Raw genomic sequence first — 23,474 nt, 5'->3', positions numbered from 1 at the left:
GCAGAGAGACGAGAAACTCATGAAGCTGGACACACAGGTGAGAACAACAGCATGAACAACAGCATGTCCAAACTAAAGAGTCTGACTGACTAGTTCACAGGAAAGAATACCAGCACTCACTTTAGTCCATTTAGGCTCTTATTTATTTAGGTCATAGCTCCCTAGCAGCAGCGTCAACCGGACGTTTCGGCCCACAGGCCTTCCTCAGCGTATAATGACAACACACTGTTTTTGTGTCACTTATAAAGGGACCTTGGTGCCACACACAGAGCGGTCCGGGTAACAACAAAATAAGAACGTCACTTTTTAACAAGAGGGTCACCATAAAACAGAGAAAATGCATATAAAGACAAATACATAGAAAAAACACAATCCTCATTTGTTTAGCAGTATAGAACCAATTTTAAAACCTTTGTCTGTGCGAGGCCCTCAGTACCCCTTCATAAAGACAGACTCAGATTTCATTAAAGAATTACACATTTGTAAAAAAGACTGCAAAACACATTTTTAAATACCAAAGTATACATAGTGTCACTCAAAATGAGAGGCATTAACCACTTATTTGTCACGTGCCTCAAGTCATCAATTCATTGCTCTGAAAAAATAAACTAATTTCACTCTATAGTGGTATACTCCATGAAAGTATCAATACCCACAATGTAGAGATACTCTGTTATTAAGTAAGTCCGGCATTCAAAATTTACTTGAGTAAAAGTACAAAAGTATAGGCATCAAAAGTAAAGGTACTCATTACGCGGAATGTCCCATTTCAAGTTTTCAAATGTATAAATGTATAAAAATCCTTTGAAAATAGCCGATCTACAAGCTCACAACGCATCGCAAAGCGACGCGTTGTGAGCTTGTCGATTGTAGGTTTTCCAATAGCCGAAGTATATATAGGGCTGAAGTGGTTAATGTATGTTTTATAATAATCATCAAAATCAACAAAGAATGTTATGAATGTTATCAAATAGTTTTCAAATAATTGTAGTGGAGTAAAAAGTACAATGTTCGCCTCTGTGATGTAATGGAGTAGAAGTAAAAGTATTGGAAAAATTGGAAATACTCCATTAAAGTAAAAGAAAAAAAGAAATATGTGTACTTAAGTACAGTACCTGAGTAAAAGTACTTAAAGTTACTTTCCACCACTGTTAACGTGTTATTACTGCTTTCCTATGATGCAGCCCCCCCCCACACAGGTGACAGAGAGGGAGGATTTTCATCCACACATTTGGAGGATGACGCATTTCAATAAGCCCACCTACTGTGACGTGTGTCAGTGTATGCTGCTGGGGCTGGAGAAGCAGGGCCTCTGCTGTACCTGTAAGATCATCTGACTGCCACTAGGGGGCGACCATGTACCATGTTGGTCAACAGTGCCCAAATATCATAGCTGTTGTCTGCTATTACTTCACAATCCATGAAAAAAGACTGACAGACAGACAGACTGACAGGCACGCACGCATGCACGCTCACACACATAGCCTTCTCAAGGCACAGCAAGTTGAGCATAAACAGAGATTTCATCACTGAACAGTAAGCTAAGAGTAATGCCATTACTACGATACAGATACATTTAAAAAATAATAAAAGTTAGATTTACCAGTAGGCTTGTAGGATTTTTTTAACACACTCAGACACACGCACGCACGCACGCACGCACGCACACACACACACCTTTCTCACCTGTTCCCAAACTCTGACACGTTGTTACACCTGTAGGATGTGTTTATATGGGTCTCGAGTAAATTATAGGAAATATATCATTGTTCTTTCCGTACAGGCTGTAAGTATACTGTCCATAGCCAGTGTGCCAACAAGAACCCTGAACCATGTGCTCGTACCTTCGTCAAATCCAAAAAGGAGATTGGGGTAAGATGAGTAATTAATCATTCTCTCTGTCACTGTACATTCTGGGATAGCTCATGTTGATGTTTGTGTTAACCTTGCTTACTGGAAGGTCGCTCTGGATAAAGAGCATCGCTGCTAAATGGCTAAATTGTAACTGTACATTTTTCTAATGCATATTTTCCTTTATATTACAATGAACAACATAGATAGCACAAGTATATTTGCATTCTGATTTGTATTTTATTTTATTCATGTCAGTTCTGTCCAAACACTCACAATTATGACACAGAGTAGGCTACACAGTCCACACATGTGCACCAGGGTGCATTAGAGAGCATTAGTCTGAATCCAGAGTAATCCATCAGCGTTTTTAAGTGCAGGTTATTACCCTTACTGACCACTCAGTACCTCGCCTATGTATAAATACAAATCGTGTACAAAAAGTGTACATTTATCCATCTGTAACTCTGAGAATAACGAAACGGACCCTTTGGTTACATTGGTACCCTCTCAGAGATAAATGAACACTGAGAATTTTGGTGCGTATACATCTTGAGGATGGAAATGGCAGAGGAGGGTAAAGGGTATACACAGTCCATTAATGTCCTCAATTTTGGGTTTTGGGGGTTGTGTAGTCGCTTTAGCTGCCTGAGGAATTGTTTTAGTACAGAACGCATCTACTATAGAGAGGCCAGGGCTGCACTCTACTGTTCGTTTGTCGTCAACACCTATAGGGTCTGTTAGTTTTTTGGCCAAAAGTCAAAATGTAATGTAATCCCAGCATCAGTGTTGATTTTGACAGTTAATTTTGATTTCGTTTTAGTCATAGTCTTTTGAATAAAATTCCATTTAGTTTTAGTCATATGAAATGTTTTAGTTTTAATCTAGTTTTAGTTGACTAAATACCATAAGATTTTAGTCGACTAAATCTATAGTTGATTTAGTTGACTAAAATGTATTTTGGCGGGCCGTGATGGCGTCGTAATGCCTAATTTTACACTTATGCTGAAAATAGCCAATCTACAAGTTCATAACGTGTCGTGCTACGACGAGTTGTGAGCTTGTAGATCTGCTATTTTCAGAGTGCAACACCCGAGCGCAACCAAACATAAAATGACTTGTCTTAGTTCTTCTCCACTCGTCCCTGTTAGTCGTCCCTGTTAGTCCCTGTTATAGTCTAGTTTTTATTTGTTGACGAAATTGTCAATATATTTGGTCTTAGTTTTTGTCATCATACCTTAGTTTTTATTTAGCTTTTGTCTGTGAAAAAAGGTAGTCGACGAGCATTTTTCGTCATAGTTTTAGTCGCTGAAATCAACACTTCCCAGCATCCCAGATTGTAATCTAGAGATTGTAGTAAAATCACGGTGGTGGTTAAGATACATATCTGGGCGTTTGGCTTCGAAAGCTCTGAGTGAGCAGAAAGCAACGCACAGAAATTGGGCATGTTAATTAAGTAACTGCATGAGTGTGAGCATGTTTTTTTCTATTTTTTTTTGTTAAAAGATTAAAGCTATATATTGTGATAGTAATCATTGTTATAGAACGTTTGTTCAGTAACACGGTCTCTCCAGTTCTTTAGTAAACAGATTTTTTTGGTCGGGATACCAATTTTATCCAATCAGGAGAGAAAACCTCACAAAGGTAATTTATCAGCTTAAATTTTAGTGTCCCAGTTCCAATATTGTCACTTTCATTTTCACTTATTTATCCTGTATCCTTTATGAGTTCTCTCTCCTGATTGGACCACAATGGAAACATGCCATCAGGGCTTGTTGTGTTGTCCCTTTAGCATTACTTGTGTAATTATACCTGCTGTACTGTTTGCAAAGTATTCAATCAATGAATCAATCAAATTGGATGAAATTGGTATTCTGACCTAAACAAAAAAAAATCTATTTACTAAAAGCCAGAGAGACGGGAGACCCCTGTTACTGAACAAACATATAGCAATGATTGCTATTGGAATATAGAGCTATTTAACAATTATTCTGTTTCAAATATTTTTTATTAGAAATATCGAGTTTCGGAGGAATGATGACGCTAAGCAAAGCTAAAATATGATCAGCAAATACTGTTGCTTTCTCATGTTTGTGTTCATGCAGTTTAGATCTCTATCATGTCCTTCTGGCTATGCCTCATCTGTTTCTCTGTTTCTGTGTCTCCATGCGTCACAGGCACCATTTCATGGCTGGATGCATGCTGACTGTAACGCCAACAAGTGTAATGTGTGCAACACGAAGATCAAGGTTTTAGCAGGGAAGCGTTGTGTATGGTGCCACCAGATGGTGAGGATGGGGTTTGTTTATACGTGGGTGGGTGAGTGAGTGGGTGGGTGGGTGGGTAGGCAAGAGAGTGAGTGAGACCTGGAACGCATCTGTGTCACTTTAGATTTCTTTGGCTATTCAAAAATAGCAGATCTACAAGCTCATAGCGCGGCACCGAGTGCCGCGCTATGAGCTTGTAGATCTGCTATTTTTGAAAAATCTTGAATTTTTTTTCAAAAAAATGAAAAAAATAAAAAAATGAAAAAATGTTTTTAAAGATTTTTTAACATTTTTAAGAATCGCAAGTGAGTGAGTGTATAACTATTTCTGACCAAATACACAATTCTTATGGTTTTGAAAGCTAGTTGCAAGTTAATTTCTTTATTCCCTTTTAATTGTACATTTAGTTTTGACTGTTTTGTTCCACTTTTTCTTTGGCGATGTAAACACATGTTTTCTCATGCCAATGAAGCCCCTTTGAATTGAATTGAATTGAACTGAATCGAAGTGAGTGAGTGAGTGAGTGATGGACTGTAGAGTATGAATGTAATGTAAATGTGTTATTCCCCCTCCATATACATACACATACATACATACATACATACATACATACATACATACATACATACATACATACATACATACATACATACATACATACATACATACATACATACATACATACATACATACATACATACATACATACATACTAAGTCTATTAACGTTGTCTCTCTCCTAGCGTCACACTGACTGCATTTCTGCTGGTTATTCGTCATGTGACTGTGGCTTACTGAGAGATCACATCCTCCCTCCGTGGGCTATATATGCCGTCTCAAAGGTAAACCAAACCAAAAGCCTTTCTCCGCTGTCAAATGATGTCACACTGATTGAAGGCATTGCGGTGCTTTTATCTGCGAGTCACAAGCAGTGTGTGTGCCTCTTATTTCACTGTGTGTTAAATCCAGGAGAACAGTGAGCCAGGTTCACCAGAGGATACAAGCCTGTTGGATGTCACCCCTGATGGACACATTCTGCAGGTTTGTGGTGGTCTCTCTCTCTCTCTCTCTCTCTCTCTCTGCCATGGAGACACACACTAGTATCCCACAACTTCATATTAGGGATGTCCGATACTATCAGCCTCCCGATATTATCGACCGATATTAGCAGAAAAATGTAATATAGAAAAATATCGTTTTTTGATTATTTTAAAAAAAAAATTCTTTAACCCATTAAGACCTGAGGCCGCGTCTAAAAAAATACAGGAGTTCTTACTGTATGGTGTGTGTGATATGAAATGTGAGCTTACCATAATCACAGTAATAATCCTTAAGCATATTCCATCATATTCAAGGGCTTTTGGAGAAAAATGAGACAGACACTTGACAAGAAAAAAGCGGTCCAAGTACAGAGGTCCAGGTTACTATAAGTCTAGAGGGTTTTAGTGGTTAACTCCCCCACATTCCCCCAAAATAAGGAACAAAGTGTGTCCCTTTACAGTTCAACAAAGGATACGTCTTTTAGTTTCCAAATAAGGGACAATTCCCTGTGTGTGTGTGTGTGTGTGTGTGTGTGTGTGTGTGTGTGTGTGTGTGTGTGTGTGTGTGTGTGTGTGTGTGTGTGTGTGTGTGTGTGTGTGTGTGTGTGTGTGCGCGCGCGCATGCGTGTGCGTCTCTGAGGGTGTACAAATGGTGACAAAACGGTTTGGTCATATCTTTTGAAGGAAACCAGCTCATTCAAATAATTGACCTTGCATGTCCTTCATGCAAATCTATCAATGTCTGCAACTCACTTGACTAGGGGGGGATGGTTACGCTCATGGAAAAGTTGTTATGGATTGTTTTGCTATACAATTATTGAACATTGGTCCATAACATAGCCCATTCAAATAGTTCAAATAGTGTTCTTCAAAATCAATTTATATTTTCTATATTTGATAAGACATGACATTTATAATAGTTTCATACAGATATGGAACATGAATAAATGTTGAGTGAAAATACTGAGGATGATTAATTTTTTTTTACCAGCTGTTACAGTACTGTAAACTGTAGCAAGCTATATGAAATATGCCTCCATCAAATACCGCAATTTGAACTTGAACAAATGACATTTCATTCATTCAACCAACCAACCGTGTGTTTCTCTTCAGATTGTTCCAGTGCCAGACACACATCCGCTGCTGGTGTTTGTAAACCCAAAGAGTGGAGGAAACCAGGGTTTGAGGTAATTGATTGATTGATTGATTGATTGATGTCTTTATTAATCAATAAGTAAAATAACATGTCACATTTGTAACAGACATCATCTGACCCACCATAATCAACAGTATAATGCAAAAAAAGCCTACAGCTTGTTTCTATCGCGGTCTCTTAGTATATGAGGTGTGTATGATGACACGTGCTGTTGGGTGCATGCGAGTTCATGATGTGAGCATGTCTCTTGAGCGAATGCGTGGGTGTACCTGCCACTCAAAGTGTGTGTGTGTGTGTGTGTGTGTGTGTGTGTGTGTGTGTGTGTGTGTGTGTGTGTGTGTGTGTGTGTGTGTGTGTGTGTGTGTGTGTGTGTGTGTGTGTGTGTGTGTGTGTGTGGGGTGTGTGTGTGTGTGGGGCGGGGGGTTTCAGCGTTGCCGCAGTGTAGATAATATCAGGAATATTGAGATATGATATTTCCATGTCTGCTTTTTAAAGATTACGTTGTATGTTTTTTTCTGCCGAAGTGGGCTACACTTTAGTGCAGGGCAGGGGTGTAAACGGTTAATTGAACTAATCGGTTATACAATATAATCGATCATTTAATACAATAATCTATTAATAATTGATTCCAATTTTGGCCATGTGATTATAGGCGAAGAAAAACATATTTTAAATAGTGAAAGTAGCCGGTCTACAAGCTCACAACACGTCGCAGCGTGTTGCGAGCTCGTAGATCTGCTATTCTCAGTATTTTTGCACCGTTATTAAAAAAGACACCGTTATTAAAAAAGTATATCAACAGAATAAACGCTAAGAAAATAATGGATAGTTGCCGGACAATACTTCATTGGTAACATTTGCTGTCTGTGTGTCTAACAGAGTGCTAAGGAAGTTCCACTTCTTACTGAACCCACGACAAGTCTTCAATCTGTCCAATGGAGGTCCTGCACCAGGGTACTTAATTTATTCATTTAATGTATTATTTAACGCTTAGTTTAATCCATTCAGACCGGGAAAAGCTTCTGTGTAAGTTTCTTTTTGGCTGGCTTTTATAGCAATATATGTTTTTTCAAAAAAAACTGTTAGGGTAGAAGACATTTGTGTAAAAAATGTTCCCACCGCACTTTTATTTTACCTCTGGGGCAGAATCTGCCAATGCTTTGTCAATGTAAATGCGTGGATTCACGCATGAGCGGATCTTTCCGCCTGTCGCGCAGACCGTGCGTTTATCCGCTCTACACGACTCGTCCATTTCTGTTGGAGGCAGGAGCTGAATTTCCCCTTCTGTCCAATCGGGTGAGTGGAAGGCGGACCGTCCCAAGACTCAGGAAGCACCATGGTGCTCAAGGCAGAAGGCGGTGCGGGCTACGGGGAGGGTCCTGAAAGTGAGGGACAGGCGCGTCACTCCCGTTTTTTAGAATCCGCTGGCTGCAAAAAAACTGTGGCCGCGCACAACCTGCGTTTAACAGCAGCCGACCATGTTTTGGTGGGAGCGCGCCCTTAGAAAAATATATATTCAAAGATTTGCAAACATTTTCCACGCTTTTTCCAAAAAATAGCAGTTCTAAGCTCATAGCGTGGTACTCGGTGCCGCGCTATAAGCTTGTAGATCTGCTATTTTTGAATAGCCCAAAGAAATAAAAAAAATGACAGGAGATGCGTTCCCGGTTTTAATGGGTTAAGTAAATATGGAGTTGAATTTAGCGTCACCTCACTCAAATGTATCTATTGTACTTGTTATTCCAGACTGCACTTTTTCCGCAACCTACACGAATACAGAATCTTGGTGTGTGGAGGCGATGGCACTGTTGCTTGGATTCTGGATGCCATAGGTATCAGTCTGCTCCTGCTTACAGTATAGTTGCATGGAAAATACTGCACCTGAGATCAGTGTGAAACTCTTGTTTCACACTGAAAGATGTATTTAATATATTTCCCATGGATTATTATTACACCATGTTTCAGACAAAGCAGACCTGCCTGTGCGTCCTCCAGTGGCGGTGCTTCCTCTGGGCATAGGGAATGACCTGGCCCGCTGTCTGCGCTGGGGAGGAGGTAACTTAGGCTCATTCAGTGGTGGAAGAAGCACTCACATTTTTTAATTAAGTAAAAGTATCAACACTACAATGCAGAAATACGCTGTTACAAGTACAAGTCTTCTTTTTCAAATTGTATAAAATCAGTTGAAAATAGCAGATCTACAAGCTCACAACGCATCGCATCGCGACACGTTGTGAGCTTGTACTTTGTGAGCTTGTACTTTGTTACTTTACACCACTGGGCTCATTTATGCTTAAAAAAAGGTGTTGAGCGTCATGTCATGTCATACATACCACACTGTTTCATCGAATAGATACACATCAGCAAGCTCAGATAAGCCACCAACGTGTTGCGTTGCCTGTGAGATTGTAGATCTGCTATTTTTGGCATTCATTTTATTATTATTATTATTTTTTTGAAAATGTGTGAAAGTCTTTGAAAGAATTTGACAATAAGGACATGCCCTGGGAAGCCAGGTTGAAAGTGGTTAATCAGGCACAATAATCATATGAATAGAATGAAATTAATCTTCTTATATTATTGTTTGAATTAATTTTCTTCCATTTTTCTCTCCTGTCCAATTGGCACCCATGACCCCCCCCCCCCCCCCCTGGAAACCTGTGTTTTTGTGTATCCCTGTCCTGTTGTGTAGGATATGAGGGGTCAGACTTGATGGAGATCCTGAAGGAGGTTGAATACAGTGAGTTGGTGCCTCTGGACCGCTGGAGCATCCAGGTGATACCACATGACCCTGAGGAGAAAGGAGACCAAGTGCCCAATGAGATCTTCAACAGCTACTTCTCTATCGGAGTGGTGAGTCTGTACAGATGATAATAATTTGATGCGGTATTTGATGGATATTACTAATAAATATTAAAAAGACTAGAAATATCTAATCTAACCCTTTAATGGAAACGATCTGCTTATGTAGTGAAAATGTCATCTGGTTAAAGTATGTTAATGTGCCCTTTGACAGGATGCTTTGATTGCCCACCGCTTTCACTCTATGAGAGAGAAGCACCCCCAGAGGTTCAATAACAGGTGAGAGTGATTTCAAAGCTCAGTGGCCTTGTGGTTAAAGTGTCCGCCCTGAGATTGGGAGGTCGGAGTTTAATCTCCGGCCGGGTCATACCAAAGACTATAAAGAAATGGGACCCAATGTCTCCCTGCTTGGCACTCAGCATCAAGGGTTGGTTTGGGGATAAGTCCCTGCGACATACTAGCGTCATGTCCAGGAGGTGTACGTGTACGTCAAGCTGCCTCACGCTATAGAAACAGGAGGCTCCTGCGGGCCTCATGGTTCGGCAAGGCTTGCTTACTTACTTACAATGGTTGGTTACGATAAATCTTTCACGAACAATGCTGACAGATATGTCTAGCAATAAAATTCAATAAAAACACCAATCAATCAATAGACCATTGTTAGATCACCTACTTTTTGTCTGTTTTTCTTATTTCTTATTTCTTATTTCTTATTTCTTTTAGAATGAAGAACAAACTTTGGTATTTTGAGTTTGCCACTTCCACTTCCATCTCCTCCTCTTGCAAGAAGCTGAAGGATTGTCTCACCATTGAGGTGAACCATGTAGACTCGCAGATTCTATATATATACATAAATACAGTGTATATATAATATATATATTATGGGTGTCACAATTGCAGACTGTACGCTACAATGCAATACTACCAGCGGTTTCTCTCTCATCAACTCGTCTGTCGGCCCCATTTTTCCCCGTCGGAAGCATGCTTGCGTGGAATGCATAGAAAAACAACAACAGTGCCTCGTGGCTTCCCTCGGACGTGCGCATACAACACGGGAGTAGCATAATGAAATAACACGAGAATCGCGATACAGCTTGTAATTTTGATACGCTGTATTGAACGTCAATTTTGATTAATTTCCGATACGTATCAAGTATCGTGACACCCCTAATATATATATATATATATATATATATATATATATATATATATATATATATATATATATATATATAAATAATACATTTTAAATTAAAATTTTAAATTAATAAATAAAAATATCTTCACATGAATTCAGATCTTGTAGAGTTTTGTTGTTCAGTCTACTAATACAGAATGCTTATATATTTTGACCCCCCAGTGCTGTGGTAAACCTGTAGACCTGAGTGCTCTGTCTCTGGAGGCCATAGCTGTCCTCAACATACCCAGCATGCACGGTGGCTCCAACCTCTGGGGTGAAGCAAAGAAGCCAGACAGGTCAAGTGTGTCAGAGGAAACGTCTTCTGAGGTTACAACTGACCCTGAGCTTCTTAAGACGACCTCACAAGGTGAGCCCTTATATTTTTGCTTTAATCATTACATAATGTCTAGTGAGTTCATTCTCCATCGTATATGTAATGTGTACTGTAGCTGAGAATCATTCTAAAATCAGTGAATCTCAAACGTTTTAATTTCATAGAGTTAAGTATGCATTAGGCCACAGACCCCAATACTGTAACTCTGAGGGTGTACAAATGGAACCAAATGGACCTTTAAGGGTCCATTTGGTTCCATTTGTACACTCTCAGAGTTACCAAACATTTAGCTGGGGACCGCCCTGGAACCCAACCACTCAAGACACCTGGGGGACCCCACTTTGTAAATATTATTATGTGAATAAAATTAAAAAAAATAACAACAGAAATGGGCCCAGAGTAGACCAAAGACAAGTCCAAATCCAGGGGACAAGGGCTCTAATCTTTTACGAAGAAGGAAATTGACGTTACTATATATCAGCAGAAGAGTGGTTTCCTGTTCCATTTCGATGTGAGACTTTATCTCAAACATGATAAAGCATTTGCTGCTGACTGTGTTTTCAACACAAACATGAAAAGTCTTCATGATTTACTTCCTACTGAACGCTGTATACTGTGTATAGCAGTGGTTTTCAACCCTTTTCATATCAAGGTCCATTATTTATTCGGCATTTGAGCCACAGAACCACCGTTTGATGACATTTAAGGCAGGTACAGACTGGAAGACCTTAAAGTGGTCGGGGGGGTCATCTGATCGTTAAGCATAACACACTGCAGGAGTTTATTTCTTGAAATCGGCTGTTATAATATCGTTGTGGTCTTCACAACAGGATTGATCCCCGACAAGGGCTGACACACTGTAGGATAGTTCAGTAGGATAGTTCACTAGGATGCTATCTCCAGAGTCAGACCCAATACATACATTTGTGTTTATTCCAATTCATTTTAATCGACGTATCCCGTGATATGCCTCTCCCCCTCGCTCCCCCCCTCTCTCTCTCTCTCTCTCGCACGTCAATTGCGCTGAAGCAGTCAGTGACAGGGTTGCCATGTCCACTTATTATAAGCGTCTTTAGACCCCCATACAAGATTTGTGTGGATTTGGAAAATATTCCACAAGATTTTTCTTTGAAAATAGCTGCGAAGCGTTGTGAGCTTGTAGATCGGCTATTTTAAAATATCCAATGTATTTGTAAATAGGTTTAAAGTGCTCAAGTGGCCGTTTCTTGGGCTTGTTTTCATAGACATGGTTGCTTATTTCTCTCGCAACATCTGGCAACGCTGTGTCACACGCATGCTGCTGCACTCAAAGACACACACACACACACACACACACACACACACACACACACACACACACACACACACACACACAGTCGCTCTCTGTCTCTGTGTCTCTCTCTCTCTCTCTCTCTCTCTCTCTCTCTCTCTCTCTCTCTCTCTCTCTCTCTCTGTACAATTCCTTTAAAATAAACAGCCCACCAGGCTCGCTCACTCTCTCATTTTGTTTTATAATGTTAACTTAATACAGGACTGTACGGTAATATTGCGGTAGGGACTGTTTGTTGTGGTCAGATCCAGCGACGCCCCCCTAGCCACGGTGGCTGTAATGTGCTCTCATTGGCTGTAGCGTGGATCTCCTCGCAAGGTGGTCGCAGCCCCGTTCATATTGTATGATATTGTCTGCTGTCCTGTCCCAGACAGAGCTGAATATCTAACATGGTAGTTATCTGAAAACGGTCGGAAAGCCGTCGCAGAGCGGATAATCGCGGCCATATCGTCTCGCGGAGCCTTTCACACACAGCGAGCATTAGCTCGCCGATCAAAGGCCGATCTGCGTCAGATCGGGAGGTTTTGTCGGCGATCGCCAAAAAATTTCGGCGACAGCCATATCGGACCCAATCTCCTGCAGTGTGTACGGGCCCTTAGACTCTCAGACCCAAGACTTAGAATATTTTCTTATCGTTGTATATACGATTTTGTCCACAATTCCACATGCTGTATTGATGTTGGTACCATAGGACAGATAAAAGGCAGACGTTGATCAAAATAACAATTATTAAATTAAGTAATGCAGATGTTTAAAGGTAGGGTAAGTGATATTTTTGGGTTAAAACAAAAAGTATTTTTTTAAAAGGTTAAAGCACTATATTCTGATAGTAATCATTGCTATAGAGTGTTTGTTCAGTAACAGGAGTCTCCCCGTCTCTCCAGCTCTTTAATAAACAGAAAATACATTTTCTGGTAGGTGTCAAAATCTCAGCCAATCAGGAGAAAGTACCAATTTTTAAGCTTTATTTTTATAGTGTTCCAGTTCCAATTTTGTCTGCTCATTTCTTAGTGTCATCACTTCCAATTTCACTTGTTTAATCTATATCCTAATTGAGTTCTCTATCCTGATTGGATAAAATTGGAAATGAAACTGAAACTGAAACGAAAATGCATTTTCTGTTTTATAAAGAGCTGGAGAGACATGGAGACTCCTTATATGGACAGGACACTCTATAGTAACGAGCACTATCAGAACATAGATCCATTTAGCAATTATTTGAATAATTGCAAATCACTTACCCTACCTTTAACAATAATTGAACCCTTGAGAGCGTAACCTTACGGGTCCATTTGGTTTCATTTTACACTCTCAAGAGTTAAAGATCTGTAAGGGTCCATTTGGTTACCAACTCTCCATCATTTAGCTGGGGACCAGCTGGAACCCCCTCAAAGACCACTGGTGGTCCCTGGACCACTGATTGAGAACCACTGGTGTATAGGGTTGAAACATTTTTTTTTATTTTTTTTATTACAGTACATGTAATGTATGAACTATATAACCCTTTATAAAATATTGTTTGTTCTTAGTGCTTTGTCTGCCCTTCTTTCTCCCGTCAGTTACTCTCATTACTAGATGCCACATCCCTCCTCCCCTGCTGTTTTTGACATTTTGGTGTCAAGCCATTTTGAAAACATTAAAGGGAAGTTTAGCAGATTTCTTTTTAACCTAAATCCCATTATTCTTATGTGTGGTGAATGTGATCATTCTCAAAGGTCCTGGAGTACTAGCACCTATAACCCCCCTAAACAGAACAGCTGAGTAATCCCATGATTTGACTGTCTGAAAGACCTTGGTTTGCAGAATTATTATTACTATTATTAAGTTACACGTTAGTCATCTCAGTGGGGAATTTAATCTGCATTTGTAACCCATATTCTCACTGGAGCTGACTGGTCCAGCTCTAACACCAGTACCACTGCCAGGGCAGTTAGAACTCCTTAGAACTCTCCTGACGGTGCCAAACAGACCCGTTGAACCTGGAAAAGACATACTGTAGTCATTTTTGACACTCGTTAATCATGCCAGGATGTCATCACGTTGTTCACGTATCGTGTGTTCTACGTTGGAACCACCGCTTACTGCAGTGGTTCTCAAAGTGGGATTCAGTGAAATGTGGAAGTGTACACCCGATGATGGGAAATCGACGTCATGGGTGTACTGTAGGAGCTTCCGCATTTTTCCGTGGGAAATACACAGAAGTCATGGGGCATTTTTCCTCACACTACTACACAAGATAATACTGTACATCGTCGCTGACGGGTGGAAACCTTGTATGTCCGAAACCGTTACTTTATTTTTTGTTAAAGATTCATTTCTGGGCTTTTATGCCTTTATTGACAGGTCAGTAGGCTGACAGGAAATGGGGAGAGACATGCAGCAAAGGCTGCCGGGATCGGGACTCGAACCCACGACACGCTGTCAGGCTACTCTGAGCCTAGGTGCCTGGACCGCTACGCCAGCAGCCCAGGCCCCGAAATCATTACTTTCTAGGAAAAAAAGCGAAGGAGTAGCGGCTCTACTCCGAGTCTCTCTCGGGTGACTGAACTTCTCACCCTTATCTCTAAGGGAGATGCCAGCCACCCGTCTGAGAAAACTCCTTTCGTCCGCTTGTATCCGCGACCTTATTCTTTCGTTCATGATCCACACTTCATCATCGGTTAAATATTTATAAAACCCCCTCCACACACTTAACCAGTGTTGTGAGTTTCGTAGATCGGTTATATTTTACTACTTTTGTGTGACACTGTAGTATGACTAAGTAGGGCATTAATTCACAAAGAAAAAAAACAAACGTAAAAGTTCAAATATGGAGATACAAGGTTTACGCCCGACAGCAATGATATGATCTCCACACATCGGAACAATGGGATATAGGTTCAAAATCTGTGAAATGTCCTTCTAATGGGTTAAACAGCAAATATCTGTTGTATTTGCATCATTGCTTCAAACCCTTGTTTGTGTGTGTTTGTTCTGTTTCTCCAGATATAAGTGACAAGCGTCTGGAGGTGGTGGGGCTGGAATCGGCCATAGAGATGGGTCAGATATACACCGGACTGAAGAGTGCAGGACGCAGACTGGCACAGACCTCTCAGATTACCATCAGGTTCAGGAAACACCCACACACACACACACACACACACACACACACACACACACACACACACACCCACACCCACACCCACACCCACACACACACACACACACACACACACACGTACGTTTCTATTACTATACTTGTGACGATGACACCGACTTTATGAATGCCATTTTTACAATTCTTTGCCATTTTTATCCCTAACCCTAAGGCGACCCGCGACTAAGTTTAAATCAGGCATACCTCTAAGTCTAACCCTAACCCCTTATAAACCTGTAACATCTGATACTTAACCCTAACTTCAACCTGAATCTGTTACTAATTGTAGCCTAAAAATGGTCCTTACCATGTCTATTTTTCAAATTCACAATATACACACGCACACGCACAAGCACATGCACACGCGCGCACGCATACACGCACGCACGCACGCACGCACGCACGCACAGCACACGCACACGCACACGCACACGCACACGCACACACACACACACACACACACACACACAATGTGAAATGGTAGGGTTGACTCTCTGCTTGTCTCCATGTGTAGGACACTCAAAGCGCTGCCAATGCAGATTGACGGGGAACCCTGGATGCAACCCGCCTGCACTGTAAGAGTTATTTTAGTGACAAAGCACGTTTAACAAGCCCGTCCAATCAGAATCGTTCTGTGTGACAACCAATGTTAACCCATTAAGACCAGGAAAACATCTGTGTAATTTTTAGATTTCTTTGGGCTATTCAAAAAATAGCAGATATAGCTTGTAGATATGCTATTTTATTTATTTTTGGGCGGTGTATCCGCCCCTATAAGTGGGGTTGGGACACCTCATTAGTACACCCTTCGCTGTACTGTGATTGGCTCATAATTAGTACACCCCTAGCATTAGTACACCCCTAGCTGTACTGTGATTGGCTGACTCTATTGGCTGACTCTATTCAGCACAGTGATTGGCTAGCGAGACACATGATGAAATTAATAACCTATAAATAGGACTATGCACACAAAAAAAACACTTTTTTGGAAGTGAGCTTCCATCACTGTGATGACCACTGTGATGACCACACCGCCCACTTCACACTGGGTGTGATTTTTATCTAATATTTGACAATTTGGCCAATTTGGTATTAAAAACTTCTTCAAAGTCATTACATTTTTACTTTAGAAATGTGCATATAACTTTTATACACTTACATACTGTATGCTGGTTTGTTTACCGTTGAGTGAGAAAACAATGTTGCACATTAAGCTAATCATCTGGGGGACCCCCCCAAAATAATTCATCCATTCATTTTAATCTATAACGCCCAAAACAGCCATCTAATCTCATGAGATGACTGTCGTCAAGGCATTGGTTTGCAGAATGATTCAAGATTTAAGTTAGGTTACACTTTATTCATCTCAGTGGGGGATGTAACCCTATTCTAACTGGAGCTGACTGGTCAGCCAGGGACCTTTTTTTGCAAAAAAAGCCAGTGGCTTATTTCCATTGTGGTCCTTTATACCTGAGGTGTGTATGGTACAGTATGGTCTTTGATCTATGATCATTGCTTACATTGAGATGAATGGTCCATTCATTCTCAAGTGTCCTTGAGTAGCATCTATAACGCCTAAAACAGCCAGTGGGCACTAGGGACATCTGGGCACCGCGATGTAAAATTGTCTATTTTGTCCATTTGTCTATTTGAAAAATGGTCTTAAGTAAAGTATACATGATTAGAACATGCTTAAACATTCAACAATTAAGGTCTAATATTTCTACAATTGCTACAAATTGCTACAAAACCTGTACAGCCAGTAATTTTCGGGCATAAACAAGAAGTTGAAGGATAAGATTAAGTCTGATAATGATATACTGTTAAGTCTGTTTATGTTCACATCACATATACTGTACATTACTTAAGATTATTTTTTACATTTTAGACAAAATAGACAATTTTACATCGAGGTGCCCAGATGTCCCTAGTGCCCACCTATCCTGTATCCAAGTAATCTCATGAACCACATAGTAGTGCAGTGGTTCTCAAAGTGGGTTCTAGGGACCCTCAGAGTTCCTCGAGGGCAGGGAAGGAATTTCATCGGGGCAATAAAAGTCATGCCTGCCGACCGTGGCCCCTTAGTTTGGCGTTCTGCCCTTAAAAAAAGAACATGCCCTCCTGAGGACATAGTGGCCTTAAAGGTTTCATGACGTTCAGTTTTACCACACATTAAAAGTCTTTGTCATGGTCCTTCAAACATGTATAGAAAGTTTTAACAAAAAATTCCACTCCATTGATCCATGGCAGGTTACTTTTCAGCCTAATTATTCAGAAAACCCCAGACCACAGAAAATCCACTGAATGTTCAAAGTTCAGATTTTTTAGGTGTATTTGAGGTCATAAAACCCCCAAAAAAACATTTTTTAAAAAAAAAGTGAAAATGAATGTCATAGAACCTTTAATGCCCCGCCCACGCTGGCCCAGTGTCTACGCTGTATCATTTTTCTTGCCTTTCCTGGCTTTGCCCTGGGTTGGCTCCCTTAGTGTCAGTTTGCTTGCCTCTATAGTTCCGGGTGCCTGACGTAGTGGTTCTCTGCCAGCCTCATCCTTCTCTCTCTGACTTTGTGACCCATGGAAGGTCCCCGTAGAGGACCACATTTCTGATGTGGTCCTTCCATGTGACACCTAGTGCCATTCGTAGCATTCTTGTTTACAAGGATAGCCTTATGGGAGTGTCCACTCCTCCTAACTCTGCCTCTCAGCAGCTCTGGTGCTACCGTTGCTATAACTGCTGGAGCAGGCGTCCCAGTGTGTGCATGTCTTGGCACTTATAGTTGTATCAAAGAGAGGTGCTGGGACAGAAACATGTTGTGACTGGCACTTAGACTTATTTCCATTTATAGACTTCAACTGACCTTGAGCTACTCATCCTGCAGAAGTGACTATTGACCATTCAAAGGAAGGGGTTGTTAACCCTGACCCTGACATCCCTATTTTGGGCATGTCATTATAGTATAATGACATGCCCAAAATAGTAAGAATTTGCCTAAATAACTAGAATAGCCAATCTTTGTAAAATGGCTATTTTTGTTGTTTCTTGTACAGTATGTTTCGTTATTTGTTGTATGCTTCACTATTTGTTCTATGCTATTTATCATAGGACTTACTGTAAGTTGTTAAATATATTATATTAATTCATTTGTATTCCTTTTTATTATTTTTCTTCTTCATGTCAATTAAGTTTTTTTTTCACACAGTTTGTCCTGAGCTTGTTTGATAGCACCTTCATTAGACATTTACAGTTTTTTATTTTTTTCATAGATCCACATAATCCACAAGAATCAAGCCAACATGCTCATGCAGGCTCCACCAACCAAATCATCTGGCTTCTTTCACCTCAAGTAGAGCTACTCGGATCCAGCAGTGAGACGCTACCTTCCTGTCTGTTGAGGAACACTGGCCAAGACAATGATGTACAACCATTCATGTTATCCTATTTTTTTAATTAAAGAGACATCAAGCTCTGTCTTGAGTCAAAACAAAAACAATTGTATTGCTCAGTGTGTAATCGTCCTACAGTAGTATATAGTATTTTGAAAGGTAGTACAATGTATTTCTTTTACATCTCATCTCGTTCATACTATTTCATAACATCATAGCACGTGACCACCCTGACAAACTGAGGTTGGTATACAAACAACAATATGGCCCACAACTGTTGAATATTGTGGCGTTCAGTGCTATGGAAACTATTTCCATGTGCAATACACCTTGCTTAAGCTGGGTCCTTTATAGGAACATATAAGAACAACTGCGAAACACTCATTTTGAACTCCTGAAACGAGCCATCGAGGTGACATTGTTTGCCAACTCAATAGGTACTATATCTAATCTAACAACAAGTGTTGTCTGTGTCTCTGTTTGTATCTGAGTTTAAATAGCAAATGCTTTGGTTGCCAATTGTTTTTTCACTCATATTAATGAGCATTAGATACTGTATATTCTGTATGTATGATTTGTATTGTGACATATTTTCATGTGATACATTTAAGTGCATTCAACTTTCTCATTGCTAGTTCGGTCAGAGACCAAAAATATATTTGACTATAGTGACAAACATAATTATGGGGGCACTGGCTCTGTGTAATGCGTAATGCGTGAAAAATACATGTGTTAAGTGCTGCAGATAGCGATCTACCGTACAGTAGCTGCAAGCTCCAGCTTGTAGATAATTTATCATAAGCAAAGGTCAGTTCATCATCATCATCATAACCTTTATTTAAGCTTTAAACATTGAAAAGAGAGCACAGTTGAGGGCTCAACTGTGCTCTCTTTTCAATGTAGTCCTCTTTTCAATGTAGCCGAGATATACAGAATACAGAACAATACTCAACAGGTAGAGTCATTCATTATTTTTATTTATTGGTGAGACATAGGTGGTAGAAAGAAACGAGGGTTATTTATCATTGTTAACATATCACCATGATTTTTTTTTTTACTTTTATGGGACAAAACAAAACACAGACGAGACTGAACGTGACCAAGAAAAACAACAAAACAGGAAAACAAAAACAAACAACATTCATTCATATACAGCCATAATTAAAATGCATGAATCAGAAGTTACCGAACCTAACGTGATAAAAGACTAAAGTGAAGCGGAGCCAACAGGTTGAGCAAGAGCAAAGGTGGCATAATGTTAGCAGCCGGAACTAAAGTATGAGTTTAGAGTTTAAATAGGCCGCCCTATTACTGTCACAGACCTGTGACTACAGATAGATAGATAATAGATACCTTTATTATCCCACGGGGGGGAAATTCAGTCGCCTAGAGGCGGCACAGCAATTAAGGTTACAGAGTTACAGGTAAAGATTAAGGAAAAGAAAAAGGTTGTGTACAGCAGTACAAGGCAAAAAGAAAAACAAAATTAAGCATCAACAATCGGCCTACAGAGCAACGGTAAAACTGAGGTAAAAAATTAAATAAAAAAGTGTCCATTACAGTCAGGGCTTCATAAGTGTCTAACCGCATCTTGCAAAAAATAATAATAATAATTATCAGTGCAATGCCGATCAAAAAAGTGCAAAAAGCGTGAGAAGTGAAAGTGTTCACAAGAGAACCCTGCACCATAGGAATTTTATTATAGGTCAGAGTCCTTGAAACTTCATTTATTTATTTTAGTTAAGGTCACATCACATGACTCAGTGAGGACTATGGAGTCACTTACCGTAAGTAAGTTTTTGCCTCAACTTGCTAACTTTACAAGTTAAACTGGCTTTACTGTCAACTGTCAGTTCACCTTGTTACGCAACAACAGTATAGCCTAATGTGTCGTGGTTTAATGAAAGCCAGTCTAATTGATTTGGCCCTGACCCAACCTTAACCCTTTTATTTACTATCCCATAAAAAGTTATGGAAACTATAGCTACAGTCTTCATAGTCAGATGATACTTTCAAAATATTATTTTGAAACTATCATCTGACTATGAAGACTTTAAATAACATGCTTTTGACACGTGACACGTATGGTAGTTTATAATCTGACTTTGCGGTTACGCAGCTGTGTCCTAAAAGTGTTGAGTAGCGCCTTGTGATGGGTCTCCCATCAGTGTTCCTTTACCCATTAAGACCTGAGGCGATTTTTTCCCCCCTTCTAAACCAACAGTTTTTTTAAAAAAAATCACCCCCCCCCAAAAAAAATCTAAATTTTTCAAAAATAGCAAATCTACAAGCTCATAGCGTGGCACTTGGTGCCGCGCTATGAGCTTGTATATCTGCTATTTTTGAATAGCCAAAGAAATCTAAAGTGACACAGATGCGTTCCAGGTCTTAATGGGTTAAGTTGACCCGTGGAGTCTTTCCAAAGAATTAGAGCAAATAATGACTGTCTTCAGGCCTGGAAGGCTGTTAGTGAGCTGTTAGTAAATATTATAAACACAATATTCTGGTGAGGCATTTTTACCTCTAGTAGGCCGTGTGGTGACCCACCAAAAAGTGCCTAGAAAATGAATTTCGTTCCCACGACTTGGATCTACTTTTTCAATGCATTTTTGCATAGACAATACCCTTGTGGACTTTGGGTTAAAACCCCCAAAAAAACATTAAAAAAGTGAAAATGAATGTCATAGAACCTTTAATGCCCCGCCCACGCTGGCCCAGTGTCTACGCTGTATCATTTTTCTTGCCTTTCCTGGCTTTGCCCTGGGTTGGCTCCCTTAGTGTCAGTTTACTTGCCTCTATAGTTCCGGGTGCCTGACGTAGTGGTTCTCTGCCAGCCTCATCCTTCTCTCTCTGACTTTGTGACCCATGGTAGGTCCCCGTAGAGGACCACATTTCTGATGTGGTCCATGTGACACCTAGTGCCATTCGTAGCATTCTTGTTTACAAGGATAGCCTATGGGAGTGTCCACTCCTCCTAACTCTGCCTCTCAGCAGCTCTGGTGCTACCGTTGCTATAACCGCTGGAGCAGGCGTCCCAGTGTGTGCATGTCTTGGCACTTATAGTTGTATCAAAGAGAGGTGCTGGGACAGAAACATGTTGTGACTGGCACTTAGACTTATTTCCATTTATAGACTTCAACTGACCCTTGAGCTACTCATCCTGCAGAAGTGACTATTGACCATTCAAAGGAAGGGGTTGTTAACCCTGACCCTGACATCCCTATTTTGGGCATGTCATTATAATATAATGACATGCCCAAAATAGTAAAAATTTGCCTAAATAACTAGAATAGCCAATCTTTGATAAAATGGCTTGTACAGTATGTTTCGTTATTTGTTGTATGCTTCACTATTTGTTCTATGCTATTTATCATAGGACTTACTGTAAGTTGTTAAATATATTATATTAATTCATTTTTATTCCTTTTTATTATTTTTCTTCTTCATGTCAATTAATTTTTTTTCCCACACAGTTTGTCCTGAGCTTGTTTGATAGCACCTTCATTAGACATTTACAGTTTTTTATTTTTTCATAGATCCACATAACCCGCAAGAATCAAGCCAACATGCTCATGGCTCCACCAACCAAATCATCTAGCTTCTTTCACCTCAAGTAGAGCTACTGGGATCCAGCAGTGAGACGCTACCTTCCTGTCTGTTGAGGAACACTGGCCAAGACAATGATGTACAACCATTCATGTTATCCTATTTTTTTAAATTAAAGAGACATCAAGCTCTGTCTTGAGTCAAAACAAAAAACAATTGTGTTGCTCAGTGTGTAATCGTCCTACAGTAGTATATAGTATTTTGAAAGGTAGTACAATGTATTTCTTTTACATCTCATCTCGTTCATACTATTTCATAACATCATAGCACGTGACCACCCTGACAAACTGAGGTTGGTATACAAACAACAATATGGCCCACAACTGTTGAATATTGTGGCGTTCAGTGCTATGGAAACTATTTCCATGTGCAATACACCTTGCTTAAGCTGGGTCCTTTATAGGAACATATAAGAACAACTGCGAAACACTCATTTTGAACTCCTGAAACGAGCCATCGAGGTGACATTGTTTGCCAACTCAATAGGTACTATATCTAATCTAACAACAAGTGTTGTCTGTGTCTCTGTTTGTATCTGAGTTTAAATAGCAAATGCTTTGGTTGCCAATTGTTTTTTCACTCATATTAATGAGCATTAGATACTGTATATTCTGTATGTATGATTTGTATTGTGACATATTTTCATGTGATACATTTAAGTGCATTCAACTTTCTCATTGCTAGTTCGGTCAGAGACCAAAAATATATTTGACTATAGTGACAAACATAATTATGGGGGCACTGGCTCTGTGTAATGCGTAATGCGTGAAAAATACATGTGTCAAGTGCCGCAGATATCGATTTACCGTACAGTAGCTGCAAGCTCCAGCTTGTAGATAATTTATCATAAGCAAAGGTCAGTTCATCATCATCATCATAACCTTTATTTAAGCTTTAAACATTGAAAAGAGAGCACAGTTGAGGGCTCAACTGTGCTCTCTTTTCAATGTAGTCCTCTTTTCAATGTAGCCGAGATATACAGAATACAGAACACAATACTCAACAGGTAGAGTCATTCATTATTTTTATTTATTGGTGAGACATAGGTGGTAGAAAGAAACGAGGGTTATTTATCATTGTTAACATATCACCATGATTTTTTTTTTTACTTTTATGGGACAAAACAAAACACAGACGAGACTGAACGTGACCAAGAAAAACAACAAAACAGGAAAACAAAAACAAACAACATTCATTCATATACAGCCATAATTAAAATGCATGAATCAGAAGTTACCGAACCTAACGTGATAAAAGACTAAAGTGAAGCGGAGCCAACAGGTTGAGCAAGAGCAAAGGTGGCATAATGTTAGCAGCCGGAACTAAAGTATGAGTTTAGAGTTTAAATAGGCCGCCCTATTACTGTCACAGACCTGTGACACATAGATA

General features: G+C 39.9%; 1 protein-coding gene across 1 annotated transcript; it reads left to right on the top strand.

Moving 5' to 3' along the window:
* Positions 1 to 1,238: 1,238 nt before the first annotated feature.
* LOC308101588 (diacylglycerol kinase alpha-like) lies at positions 1,239 to 22,225 on the top strand (the record flags this gene model as incomplete). The annotated part of the gene is made up of 16 exons (XM_080451009.1): positions 1,239 to 1,323; positions 1,784 to 1,872; positions 4,029 to 4,139; positions 4,861 to 4,959; positions 5,087 to 5,158; positions 6,271 to 6,344; positions 7,193 to 7,267; positions 8,060 to 8,145; positions 8,279 to 8,368; positions 9,006 to 9,166; positions 9,330 to 9,394; positions 9,839 to 9,929; positions 10,476 to 10,662; positions 14,945 to 15,065; positions 15,610 to 15,670; positions 22,016 to 22,225. The coding sequence occupies 16 exons, from the start codon at positions 1,239 to 1,241 to the stop codon at positions 22,094 to 22,096; spliced, it is 1,548 nt and encodes a 515-aa protein (XP_080307135.1). The 3' UTR covers positions 22,097 to 22,225.
* Between the last annotated feature and the right edge of the window lie 1,249 nt (positions 22,226 to 23,474).

The sequence above is a fragment of the Gymnoscopelus braueri genome (genome assembly GCF_963280865.1).
Source record: "Gymnoscopelus braueri genome assembly, chromosome: 15".
Lineage (NCBI taxonomy): Eukaryota > Metazoa > Chordata > Actinopteri > Myctophiformes > Myctophidae > Gymnoscopelus > Gymnoscopelus braueri.
The sequence above is the reverse complement of the archived record's forward strand: the minus strand, read 5'-3'. Positions and strand labels throughout refer to the sequence as shown.